Source organism: Macaca nemestrina, chromosome 9 (assembly GCF_043159975.1).
Source record: "Macaca nemestrina isolate mMacNem1 chromosome 9, mMacNem.hap1, whole genome shotgun sequence".
NCBI classification, from domain to species: Eukaryota; Metazoa; Chordata; class Mammalia; order Primates; family Cercopithecidae; genus Macaca; species Macaca nemestrina.
The window spans coordinates 109,614,217-109,628,638 of NC_092133.1; the positions used below are offsets into that span (position 1 = coordinate 109,614,217).

At 35.6% G+C, this 14,422-nt stretch overlaps 1 protein-coding gene across 28 annotated transcripts in view; it reads left to right on the plus strand.

The window, feature by feature from the left end:
* Nucleotides 1-14,422, plus strand: part of LOC105495968 (par-3 family cell polarity regulator) — a 719,051-nt gene that overhangs the window by 451,373 nt on the left and 253,256 nt on the right. For 20 of the 28 annotated variants that reach the window (XM_011765958.3, XM_011765965.3, XM_011765959.3 and 17 more), the window contains 2 exons: nucleotides 663-791; nucleotides 3,151-3,189. In XM_011765958.3, coding sequence (XP_011764260.2) covers nucleotides 663-791; nucleotides 3,151-3,189 — 168 coding nt within the window. The remainder of the gene's footprint in view (nucleotides 1-662; nucleotides 792-3,150; nucleotides 3,190-14,422) is intronic. The other 8 variants (XM_011765963.3, XM_011765966.3, XM_011765967.3 and 5 more) reach the window with 1 other exon arrangement.

Sequence of the window (14,422 nt, forward strand, 5' to 3'; positions counted from 1 at the left end):
AGTGCTTTCTGATAATGATGTTATACTTCCTATTAGATAAAAGATTCCCTAAGAACAAGTTGTTTTAAATTTTTTTCCTGCTTGAATTCTCTCATAATATTGAAAAAATTTCTTGTGAAATATTACTTCCCTACTAAAAAATATTGTTTTGTAGCTGTGTTTCTTTAATGTTTACCTTTTAGAGGTAAACGTTTTATTATATTTATCAGCAAAATTTCATTGAAAGTGAAAATACTGTACCAAAATATTTTTGGTGTGTTTTTATTAATCTTTATAAGAGCAACACCTTTTTATTTTGGTATAAGAAAATCTATGATGCACAAGGCTATCAAAATATCTCAGTTCTAAGCCAGTAAGTTTTGTGTTAACTTGACATTTTTGAATTATTTATTACTTGTTACTTGTCAGTGCCCTGGTGATTGTCACTTTGGATTTAATGACAAACACTAAAAGATTGACCACTTCCTTTCTTACTTCCAGATCTGGTCTTAGTTTCTTTATTAGTCACAAAATCTTAGTGGTTCCCAGATCATGGCAGAATTGTATGTGAAATGAGTTATGTTCCATAGCAGATATGGCTAGTCCTACAGTGTGTGTGTGTGTGTTTTTCCTGTTGTTTCCACAGGATTACAGCTGAAAACTTTTGTTTTGTTTTGTTTTAGGTAAATGGAGTAGATTTAGCAGGCAAATCCCAAGAGGAAGTTGTTTCCCTGTTGAGAAGCACCAAGATGGAAGGAACTGTGAGCCTTCTGGTCTTTCGCCAGGAAGACGCCTTCCACCCAAGGGAACTGGTGTGTAAATTTAGAGTAGATGAAAGATTTCTGATATGCAGCAGCCAAGGGTCTGGGTTAGTTGCCTGATGGCAAATGTTTATTGAGACATTTTCCAAGGAGTTTCTAGATCTTACATATCTTTCAGCCCTCACTGAATACAGACATTCTTTTCTCTAATACTCCCTTAGTTTCAGAAATGGATATCCTCAGTAATGAATGGAGGGGTATTTAAACATCAGACTGTAGGGATATTTTCAAGGGCATCAAATGTTCATCACTGTACACCCTCAGATGGACTGACTGAATACAGAGACGCTGATTATTTCAGAACTGTCACTCCACAGACTGTCGCTGAAAGCTTGCCATCTTCCACACTACATATGACAAATTTTCATATTTCAGATTTTCGTAGTACATGCCAGTAAGCCAAATAGATGCTTGCTTCCTTACTGTTGTATGAAAAGGAATACCTTTTAAAAAAATATTATTAAAAATAAAAAGACCTAAGTGGCAATAAGCCTCATGGCTATTAATTATACAAATATAGGTCATGTTATTTAGGATGACATAAATGAAGGAAGTGAAAAGGCATTTACAACTTTTGCAACCTATCTCCTTCACTTTCCATACATACATTAATACATCTGAAGATTTACGTGGTATTGGTGTGAATGAAATAAATGTCTTAGATGTACATGTTCTGAGTGTTTTTCTGCAAAAGTGCTAGGTTTCATTTATATATAAAAATGACATAATTGGAGGAGTTGCCTTTGTCTTTAATGTGGTAAGAAAGTTGTTTTATTTCAAGTACAAGTGGTATTTTAAATATTTCAAAACAGATTCTACTTGGATCCTTTTGGAATACATCCTTTTCATCTAGCTCTTAGCTCTAAACAAAAATTAATTTGTATAATCTAGAGTGACAAGGTTTTAGGAATGAGGTTTCCAAATTTATCATATAGCCCAAATTCTCTTAAGTTCTGTCTTCAAGTATGGATGTGTTATGATAAAATTTATATTTTATTTATAAATACAATAACTATATTTTATTCTCTATATAAACTATATATTTCTATAAATATTATAAATCAAAGTAAATTTTAGTCATAATATCTCATCCCCTGGTTACACACTTGTCTTAAAACTTAATGTGGATTTTGTGGAAATTTCAGACTGTGATAGGGTTGAAAAGTGAACACTTTTGTTTTAAGTAGATTTTGAATAAATTATGAAAACTTCTTTATATTTAAAAATGTTTAATGCATTATTTCTCAATTTAAATTCAGTTTTTCGTTTTCCCCCCACTGTTATCCAATTTTGAGCTTAAAATGCCACCTGATCCTAAATCTGGAGATGTCTCTATTAAATTGTAAATGAGCACTTAAAAAAAAACAACTAGCTTTCCATGTGATTTGCTGAAGCTTTAATTCTTCCTCAGTGTCTCAGAGTGCACTAGTTAGCATTATTAGGTTGCCAAAGCTTAGACACTGCTCTTAAGCAGCCTTTTCCAGAGTTAGTGCCAGCATATAGCCAGCTTAAGGTTATTCAGGTTCTTCTTGTCCAATTTTGATCTTCCAGGCTTCTGTTTTTCCCTTCTGCTACCTACTGTTTTTTTTCTTGGTTATGTAATTTATTGCTTGTGAGCTTTTCATTAAGGAGTACGCCAGTAGGCCGTCAATCTATTATGCATGTTGCAGCTGCTTTTCAAAATTTAAAAGAATAAAATCCTGAAAACTTAAAGGGAGGGGGCATTTAAAAATAATCTTTGAATCTAGTAGACATAACTATTTTCCTCTGTTTGGGGGGTCTGTGTTTAAATCTGTGTCTAAATCTAAATACTTTTATCAATCTGTGCCTTTTTTATAAATCATCCTTGTAAGTTCCTACATAATTAGGGCAAGTCAACATTATATGAAAAAAAAAATCACATTTATTTCCTGTGCAACATTTTAAAGTATAAAGCTGGTAGTTCAAGCTGTAGTTCAAACTGTTATTATCTGGTCTAGCTATCAAATGATTCTATACCTTAAAACTTTGTTGATTGGGAAAATTTAAAAGCAAAATTAGAAACAGTGCCATGATTAGGAAAGCAGTTTGGTGAGACCTCTTTTCCTCCAAATAATAAATTCATGATGTACTGTGAATGAGCAAGTAAAGATGTATATCTAGAAAAATTTCTTAAAACATACACATAAACACACACATCAGCAAAAGGTTGGAAGACAGAGCATTACATCAGCCATCATATAATTACCCTTGATACATTTTGTGGATTTTAAGAATCAACAAAATTTTCTTTAAAATAAATCATTGTGTCCCTATGTGTTGAAGATGGCTTTGGTCAGTCTGTATTTATGTTTTTCTTCAATTCTTCTAGAATGCAGAGCCAAGCCAGATGCAGATTCCAAAAGAAACGGTAAGAGCTTTGTCTTTTGAAGGATGCAGAGATGTTGGAAAGATACATGGAACTAACTTCTTACTAATTTAATATGAAGTTACTTGTCCTGCCTTTTCCTGGCTCATAATATTTAATACATGGGTTTATTAAATGCCAAAGTGGTCTTATTTTAAGGTGACTTATTGTTACCACCCCAAATGGAGTATATTTTGTGATTAATTTCGATCAGACAGACACAAAAAAGAGAGGGATTTCCTATTCACTTGCATAATGAGGACCAAAGCTTAATTGTTTTACATATATGCAGACTATTTCATGACTTATGAAATGCTCAATTATAAGTGGCCACAAAATGGAAAGAAAAGTTAAAAAACTTGATTCAGTCATGGAAAAAAAGGGAGGGCTAAGAGAATACAGTAAAAAAAGTATACCCAGGAAAATTAAAGTGACGTGTCAGTATTAGGCTAAGCATAGTTGTTAGAATAACTATAAAAGAGAGAATTTCTCTTACCAAAAGTTAAGGCCTCACAGCTCACATTAAAATGCAAACATAGTTGCATCCTCTTAAGAAAACTAGTCCTGAGACAGACTGGGGATAAAAGAGTAAGCTTAGTTCCAGCAGGCAGAACTAACACAATAAAAGGAAGGTTTGCTCTATCAGTCTCTGTGATGATGCGCTACATGGGAGTAAAAAGGGCATTTTATGTTGACATGGTAGAAATTCTAACAATCAGGATCTTGTTTCCTTTTTTCATCAAACAGCATAGCATAAAGACATTCATTCTCAAACTATTGTAAATGGAAATTTTAGCAAAGTTGTCTCCATAGTAGGTAACATTGATATATCCCTTTCCAAAAATTTTTACATTGTCGACTAAAAAAAGTAAGAATATAAAGAATTGAAATAACATAATAAACAGTTTTCATTTTCTGTACAGTTTTATAAACAGAAAACTTTGAACTAATAAACAAAATGTTATTTTTCAAATATTCCTTCTTTTTTTTTTTTTTTTGAGTCTAGAATCTCACCATGTTTCACAGCTCACTGCAGCCTTGACCTCCTGAGCTCAAGTGATCCTCCTATAAATATTCCACAATTCTGAAAATGGATGACAAATTACATCTTGGAGGAAAATCAGTAAACAACCTTGAGAATATTCTGCATTAATAAGCGTGTGTTGTAGACAATTCCTAGCTTTAATTTTTGGTTTACAATATAAATAGGGCAATTATATCTAATCAAAATCACACTGATAGTTATGTGTTGGTGGTAGATTAGACAAGGGGAAATTGGACAAATTGATTCTAAATAATAAATGGGGTACAATAGCAATTTATACTACTCTTTGAAAAGACAGTAATTGTGGCAGAGTATAATGTAAAGCTACAATACCTAAAACAGCATGGCATTGTTATAGTGGTAAACAAATAGACCATTTAAACAGATTAAGGGTTACAGAAACAGATATGATGTGTATAGGTATGCGCATGTATGTTAAAGAAGGTACTTCAAATTAGTAGCTTTAAAAGGATAATTTACATAGTGTTTATAACAATTGCCCATTTACTTACAAAAGTAAATGGGCACCATATGTCAAAATAGATGGAAAAGATCTATACAACAAAATAGATCCGCAGTCATCTACACACACACACACACACACACACACACACACACACACACACACACCCCTTTGGTATCTGTACCATGAAATAGTTATAGGATAAATGTAAAAGGAGGAAGTATTAACAATGTGATCCTTAGGGGAAGAGCTATTCCTTTATGGTTTAGGATAAATATCAGAATATTTTGGAAAACACAATGACTTTGCTCACAAACTAATCTATTAATGTCTAAGACAATCTGAGATGGAAAATGATGCTTTAAGTAGTAAAGATAGGGATGTTCTTTCAAAACGTGTAGTCAGTGCCAGGTGCAGTGGCTCACACCTGTAATACTAGCACTTCGGGAGGATTACCTGAGCCGAGGAGATTAAGACCAGCCTGGGCAACATAGCAAGACCTCATCTCTACCAAAAAGTTAAAAATAAACAACAAAAAACATGTAGTCAGTCCTGTTGAGGAAACCGATGATCAGCTGTGAACTTCTCAGTCGGCAGAGGGAAAGAAGCATCTTTTGATGTGGTATTCTGTTAAGAAATGCAAGGTGCATTTCAGTTCACAAGCTGTGTGTTTACAGTAGCATGACGTGGCAACTGGGAGTCACCTTAAAAAAGGAAGTCATGCTGGGCACGGTGGCTCACACCTGTAATCCCAGCACTTTGGGAGGCCGAGGTGGGTGGATCACGAGGTCAGGAGATTGAGACCATCCTGGCTAACAAGGTGAAACCCCGTGTCTACTAAAAGTACAAAAATTAGCTGGGCATGGTGGTGGACGCCTGTAGTCCCAGCTACTTGGGAGGCTGAGGCAGGAGAGTGGCGTGAATCTGAGAGGCAGAGCTTGCAGTGAGCCGAGATTGTGCCACTGCACTCCAGCCTAGGTGACAGAGCGAGACACTGTCTCCAAAAAAAAAAAAAAAAGGAAAGGAAGTCATATATACTTTTACATGTGTCTGACTACTGGTTATACTTGGACTTTTTTTCTAATATGAGTTTCCCAAACTAAGTTAAAAGCATAGTTTAGTTTAAAATATTGTTCATTAATTTTTTATGAGTGCTCTCACATCTGTGCCTCTCTTTGTGCTCCAGTTATGCAGTATCATTTTGAGTTGTAAAAGGCTTACTATTAACATGATAATTTAAGAAATGGATGGGGCACAGTCTCTGCCTTTCTACCTTTTGATGGCCAAGGATCTGTTTTAGGCTTTTTGAATATTGCTAGTTCTTGTCACATAGTATTGCTCAAGGAAAACTCCATGATAGGCTTTTGCTGTTTTTATTAGTGTTTCTTAGTGACTTTTCTAAAGTTCTAGGCCTGTGAAATCTTTGCCTATTTTGTCAATGCCTAGAAATGGGGAGGAGGGGAGCAGTAATGATCTCACCACAAATCCAAGTCCAATGCCCACTTTCATTTTGGGCTTTCTCAGGGTTGATTTTGGAGCAAACCATCTTGTATCCACTTTAAACCACAGGAATGGTACCTGTGCATACAGTATGATTCTTTTTCTTTTCCTGAAGGGGATACATTACTTCCGTCAGGAACTATACGTGATTTATACAGGCTCACAAAAAATAGAAGACGGTTTCTTTTACCTCTAATGCTTAACATTGCTTATAACATTGCAGTCCTATCTATGACTGGCATTTATTCATCAGTTATTGTGTGAAATTCTTTATGTGGATTATCTTATTTAATCTTTAAAATGTTCATGACTTGGTTCAGGCATGTCCAATATTTTGGCTTCCCTGGCCCACATTGAAAGAATTGTCTTGGGCCACACGTAAAATACACTAACACTAATGATAGCAGATAAGCCAACAAATAAATAAATAAATAAATCGCAAAAATTTCATAATGTTTTAAGAAAGTTTAGGTAGGAATTTGTGTTGGGCCACATTCAAAGTCAGCCTGGACTACATGTGGCCCACAGGTCTCAGGTTGGACAAACTTGACTTAGTTGGCGATATTATCCTATTGAAAGGGAAAGAACAAAGAATTAACCTTAGGACGCTCCAAATCTTAGAGCCCAGAATATACTCAGGTTGTCTGACACCTGAATCTGCAGGGCAGTTTTTATATCTCCTTAATATGGCTTGGTATGTTAAGGGGAATATAAAAAAGCTAAGCTACATATATAGTTTCAGGTAATACAGTATGAGTTCCATGTTGGAGGTTGATAAACTGTGATTGAATTTCGTTAAAATAAATAAGCAATAAAGAAATCTAGGGTTAGATGCCATCTCATTAGTCAAGATAGTGGGAAGAGATCTTGTTGATTTTGTTGTTGTTGTTTATATTGTTCATGAATTGATACATAGGCTTTCCTAGAACACGTGTTTAGTACCATTGATTTCCATTAACTGCTGCATGGACACATCTGTCCTTTCCCAGCCCAGTGACCAATTTTGCAAATACTTTCTCCTGACTTGGGCTGCTCTCACCTTCTTTGCCTGTCCATATGGACGCCAACTTCTAATCCTGCTGACCTCTACCTATCTCATGAGGCTTACCCTAACCGGAACTAATGTTCTCTCTCATTTGTAGTTCTTTGTCATCTTTGTCTTTGTTTGTTTGTATTTGTGGAATGCATTTGTCTTGCTTTATTAATAAAATTCACTGATCTTGGCTCACTGGAGCCTCCGCCTCCCGGGTTCACACGATTCTTTTGCCTCAGCCTTTTGAATAGTTGGAATTACAGGCATGCGCCACTAAGCCCGGCTAATTGTTTGTGTTTTTAGTAGAACGGAGTTTTACTCTGTTGGTCAGGCTGGTCTCGAACTCCTGACTTTCAGTGATCCGCCCACCATGGCCTTCCAAAGTGCTGAGACTATAGGCGTGAGCCACCGCACCTAGCCACATGCTTAACTTTCAAGAATTCAAAATGCATTCTAGAACATGTTAGTGGGCTTTCCCTACAGAAACCACAGGGATACGTTGGGGATTCTTTAGGAACTTTTGTGAAGGTCAGAAGCCATCTTGATAGGCTAACTTCAGAAAGGTTATAGTCTCAACTTAGAAATTTAATGAGCTAGGAATTAAGCATGGGCCTTATTAGGTTTATTTTACTAACAGTTATATTATTAATAGATCAACTGTAGGCTGCCATATTGTGTGTGTGTATATGTGTGTGTGTGTGTGTGTGTGTGTGTGTGTGTGACTGAGTCTGACTCTGTTGCCCAGGCTGGAGTGCAGTGGCTCGATCTCGGCTCACTGCAGCCCTTCCACCCAGGGTCAAGCAATTATCCTGCCTCAGCCTCCCAAGTAGCTGGGAATACAGGTGCCCCTGACCATGCCTGGCTTTTATATATATATATATATATATATATATATATACACACACACACACACACACACACACAAAATATATATATATAAATATATATATGTAGAGATAGGGTTATGAGTATATATATACACACTATGAGTATATATGAGTATATATATACTGTGAGTATATATGAGTATATATATACTATGAATATATATGAGTATATATATACACTATGAGTATATGAGTATATATATACACTATGAGTATATATGAGTATATATAATACTATGAGTATATATGAGTATATACTATGAGTATGAGTATATATATACTATGAGTATATATGAGTATATATATACTCATATATGAGTATATATGAGTACATATATGTAGAGATAGAAATGTATATATGTAGAGATAGGGTTTCACCATGTTGGCCAGGCTGGTCTTGAACTTTTGACCTCAAGTGATCTGTCTACCTTGGCCTCCCAAAGTGCTGGGATTATAGACATGAGCCACATCGCCCTGCCTAGGCTGCCATATTGATCCACTGTAAGTTGAGAAAACAGTTGAGTCAGACAAAGTGGAGAGGAACCTCAAAGAGGAGTGAATCTGCGAGCCATTACCTCTTAATCCAAAAGTGTTTATATTCTTGGAGATAAAATCATCATCAAATACTTCTTTAGGCCTATAATGCAAATTAATTTTAATATTCTTGAGAATATACATGAAAGTGTACACAGCTCTAGATTTTTGTGGAAGATTTATACTGACATACGGTAATCATATGTTGACCTCAGTAGTTTGATTTTTAGCAGCAAGTGTTGCTATTGTGACAACCAAATTTTATAACACGTGTGTACTTCTAGTGCCTTAAATGTTGATTCAGATTTATTTTAAAACAACCTTATTCCAAAATTGGAATTCAATAATATTTTCAGGATCTTATAGAAACGGTAATGATTATGGATGGTGAATACCTGCGGCGGTTTTTACGGAATTCATTTGAGATGGCTTACTATTATTATAGTAAGATAAGGATGTTTTTAATGGTGGGTGTTTTTGTTTCAGGAATACATCTTAGTTTTTGTTTAACTGTAGCCCTTTTGCAACATAGTGATAAAATTGATAATATCTTTATGATTTATTATATTACCTTTTTGCTGTTGAAATCTTAAGTTATAATAAAGATGGTTTTTAGATATAGCAAAACTATTGTGACTTAATTACTGTATGTAATTTTTATTCTGAACCGTTAGACTTTTAGAAAAGTTTCAAGAATAGTACAAAGAACTCTACAAAGAATTATTTATGCACATTCCCCAATTGTTAATATTTTACCACGTTTGCTACATAATTTTCCTCCCTCCTCCCTTTCTTTCTTCCTCTACCTATTCTTCCCTTTTCCCTCCCCCATATAATTTTTTTTTTTTTTTGAGAGTGTTATTCTGTTGCCCAACCTGGAGTGTAGTGGTGTGATCTCAGCTTACTACAACCTCCGTCTCCTGGGTTCAAGCAATTCTCCCACCTCAGCCTCCCATGTAGCTGGGATTACAGGTGCCTGCCACCATGCCCGGCTAATTTTTGTATTTTTAGTAGAGACGGGCTTTCACCGTGTTGGCCAGGATGGTCTTGATCTCCTGACCTTGCGATCTGCCCGCCTCGGCCTCCCAAAGTGCTGGGATTACAGGCATGAGCCACCGTGCTCGGCCAGAAGGAGGACATTTTCTTATGTAACTGCGTTATAGTTATGAAAATGATTAAATTGATTGTATTATCAGTTGCCCCAGTTAATGTTCTTTATATCATAAATAAATGAGAGAACGAATTACAAGTAAGAATAGAATTTGGTCCTGTTTCCAATTCAGGATCATGCATGGCACTTAGTTCTTATGGCTTTTTAATCTCCTTTAACCTATTATATTTGTTAATATTTTCTCAAGAACAAATTGCTCCAAGCAAATTTTTAATTTTTGAAGGGGCAGATCACTTTGAGAATATCCCTCAATTTGAGTTTGTCTGATGTTTCTTTGATTGGGTGAGAATTTTAGGGGTTAACATTAGAGATTAATAATTGTGCAAAACATTTTTTCCTCAGCATTATTTTACCAAGCAAAAAGTTTAAAAGTGTTCCAAAATGTGTTTGGCATCTACCATTCGAATTAGAAAACAGCGTAATAAAGCCAGATATGACTTTGAACTTTACTAATAAGAATAATGAACTTTATAATATCAGTACAAATAACATACAGAAATGTTCATCTCACATATGGGATAAATTAAAATGGGGAACTTAAGGAAATTTTGAAGTTTGATTGGAGGGTTATTCTTTTATTAAGAGGTTTATCATGGTTCTTAAATTTAAGAAGAATTTAAGAAAAATTTAAGAACCATGATAATTTCTCCATTTAAAAAATCCTTCTCTTAAAAATATAAATGGTTGTTCATATTGTCTCAGATACCTACCTGCATATTATTTAATCTCCGTTTGTTGAATAAGTGTATTCTCTCTTTCACGTCTATGAAAAGTTCTGTTGTGCGTGACGCTGTGATGGTCTGCTGTCATGGCATGGTTGTTTTTTTAGAACTGTCCTAAGGTGCTCATTCATAGCCCATCTTTGTCCCCAGCAGCAGCCCCTGCCTATCATATACAAGTGCCCCTCAATTTATGATGGGGTTACTTCCCCATAAGTTTGTCAGTAAACCCACTGTGTGTTGAAAATATTGTTACGGTGAAAATGCGTTTATACACCTAACCTACGATGCTGTAACCCAGCCTAGCCTACCTCATGTGCTCAGAACATTTACCTTAGCCTTCAGTTGGGCAAAATGATTAAGACAAAGTTATTTTACAGTAAAGTGTTGAATATCTTATCTAATTTGTGGGATGCTATACTGAAAGTGAGCAGTAGAATGGTTTCATGGGCACCATCAAAAGTTGAAAAATCGTTATGTTGAAACATTGTAAGTTGTGGACCATCTGTATAACCCTCTACCAATTTCTCCTCCTCCATGCAGTGTTTTTTTTTGAGGAAGCAGAATTAAAGAAATGATATAAAATGGAATTTTTTGTATTGTAAAAATAATGCATATCAACTGTAGAAAATTCAGTTACGTGTAGAAGAAAATTAAAATCACTTGTAATTCTGTGACTTATCATCATTTTGATGTATTTTTTTATATACATATTTCTGTCTGTGAGCCTAGCCAAAGATAATATATATTTTTAAAATGATTTTCTTGGTCTGGTGTGGTGGCTCATGTCTGTCATCCCAGACTTTGGGAGGCCAAGATGGGTGGGTCACCTGAGGTCAGGAGTTTGAGACCAGCCTAACCAACATGGCGAAACCCTGTCTCTACTAAAAATACAAAAATTAGCCAGGCGTAGTGGCATACGTCTTTAGTGCCAACTGCTTCGGAGACTGAGGCAGGACAATTGCTTGAACCCAGAAAGCAAGATTGCAGTGAGTTGAGATCATACCACTGCACTTCAGCCTGGGCAACAGAGCGAGACTCCATCTCAGAAAAAATAAATAAAAAGATGTTCTTGTCTACCTATTTAATATGTATCATGTCCCAGCCACGTATCCTATTATTGTTAATAAATGTCATGCCCCAGGCACGAGTGAAGACTGACATAAATTCCTACCTTCTGAAGCTTCTAGTGATCTTTGAAGGCAGACATTAATTCATAAAAATATGTTGTGGAGGTTTTTGATTGGCGTACTGGAAGTTATGAAAGCCCAAAGGGTAAAACTCAATTTCTTAGTCACAAATACTTTCTTGTCTTACATAATATTTTGATAAGACACTTTATTAGCTGAATGGCATCCCCATTGTGTAGCTACGTCTTAATTTTCCTAACTTACTGTCATACATGTCAATTTTTAGCTATCGTAATTAAAACAATACCCTCACAGTTAAATCTTTGTACATGATCACAACTATTTTTGTAGGCCATATTACTAAAAGTAATATTTCTAGCTTAAGAAAAAGGCAAACTGTAGAAGGTTTAGATAAGCATTGCCAAGTTGGTTTCCATAAATATTGTACCATTTTTTACATTCACCAGCAGTGCAAGAACATGCCCATTTCACCACACCTTCCACAGTATTAAATATCATTACTTTTATTTTTTTAATGTTCTATGGCATAGCAATATTTGTTGGATATCATTAAAGAAAATGTATGGAGCAATTTGATAACCTTTGATTGATTTGCAAGTAAGATTGAACCTTGTAGTTGGAGGTTTATTTATTGGTTCTCTCATCTTTCTTTAGTGAATGGCTTGTTTATATCCCTTTCCTGTTTGATGCAGACTGCTTATCTTTTTGTTATTAATTTACTAGGGATTTGTGCATTAAAGATAATAACTCAGCTGGGCATGGTGGCTCTTGCCTATAATCCCAGCACATTGGGACACCGAGGTGGGAGGATTGCTTGAGCCCAGGAATTTGAGACCAGCATGGGCAACATAGAAAGACCCTGTCTCTACAAAAAAAAGAAGAAGTTAGTCAGGCTTGGTGGTGTGTCCTGGGATCCCAGCTACTTGGGAGGGCAGGAGAATCACTTGAGTCCAGGAGTTCAAGGTTATGGGGAGCTATGATCACGCCACTACACTCCAGCCTGGACAACAGAGCAAGACCCTGTCTAAAAAAAAAAGATAATTCTCTAGATAAGGGCAGATCTTGAGAGAGAGAAATTAATGATTTATAGTGGAGTGATAAAACTTTTGCTGAGTCACATATTTGTTACAAAGTCGAAAATTGGCTATTGAGCTCACTCCTATAATTTTATGGCCTTCTATCATTTGTGCACAGACCATGTTTCTTTTGCCTCTCTTCACAATATTTTATACATTCTCATCCAAATTTTCATTTGTTGCGGCTCAGAGATTACCCTTCCCATGATTGTTTTTCTGCTGCTTAATACAATCAACTCTTATTTCCTTTTTTATAGATAACACCTGTGCTGTAGATTAACTGTGGAATTGGGCCTATAGGCCAGCTCTATTCTCAGTTTTTTGGACTGATATTTGGGGAAGAATGAAAAAGGGGCCATGGTGATGACCACTTGTGACTCTTTCTCTGTCTCACTACAGATAGAAATGTACATCTTTTCTGCTGTTCTCAGGAGGGTGGGATAGTAAGTAGCTTTCACAATACCCATTTAGCAGGTTGCTTAGCAAAGGTGCCCTTTTGTTCTGGGCATTTGAAGACAACAAATGGTAATGGAGAAATGGGCAAAGGAAGAACTGACAGGCTTTATTGATGAAAACAATCACTGGGGTATACACACATGTATGTGCATGAGAAAGGTGTGCTTGAGTGACATGACTGTGCACAGATGACAGGAGCGAGTTAAAGAAAATATTTTTTACATTTCTGTAGAAAGATCTTAATTCAAGAAACGATAAGGTGCAGAATCTGGGCGGAATAACAAGGTGATAGAAAGTTTCTACTTTACATCAGAATATGGAGATTCCTATACTATCTGACTTTATGAACGTTCTCAGTAATACAGCATTTCAAATGATTTTTGAAGAGCAAAATTTTTTAAAAACACTTTTCTGCCAGAGAACTAAGTTCTAAAAGCTGGCATTAATTTCTGTCTATGTCAAAAGCCAAATGGATTAATAATGGAATATCACATGAAACATACAATGTTTCATGTCAGTGTTCTTAATGATAATAATAAGACTTGATAAGAAAGCTGAAAAAGATTATTCCCATTCTGCAGTTGTTATAATAAATGAAACTATCCCCTGGAGAATAGGCTCTTTTTTAAAACAGGTTCAGAGATCGGCAGTCAGAAAATATTCCAACTTGATTAAAATTTTTCATTATATATGCAGCCAGCTCCTTACCTGATCTTTCAAGTAGGAAAAATATGAGAATTGTAAGCCTTGGTAAAATGTTATGGAAATGTAAAACTCAGTAAACACTAAAAAAGCAACTGAAGATTCAAATCAGAAGGTAACAATTAAGAACCTTCCAGAGTTGAAGCAAGTAAGCATAGTGAATTATGAGACTTAGATGTGTCCATAGAAAGACTATTCTTGTTTTCCATTTTTTCAAATGTAGCTTTTCTGGGCAGTACTGATTGACAGAGTAGTTTTTTATTTCAATGACCTCCAGATTTAAAGGCAAGGGGGAACTATGGTGTATATTGATGCTGTTTTGTATTTTAAACATCAAAATTTACCATACTTTATATTTCTGTAACCGATTTTATATTGAGGTAGTGCAGTTCATTTACACACAGTGATTATTTAGTAGTCTGTTAATGTTTCAAGGGGCTGGGCACGTAAGCCCAACACTTTAGGAGGCCAAAGCGGACAGATCGCTTGAGCCCAGGAG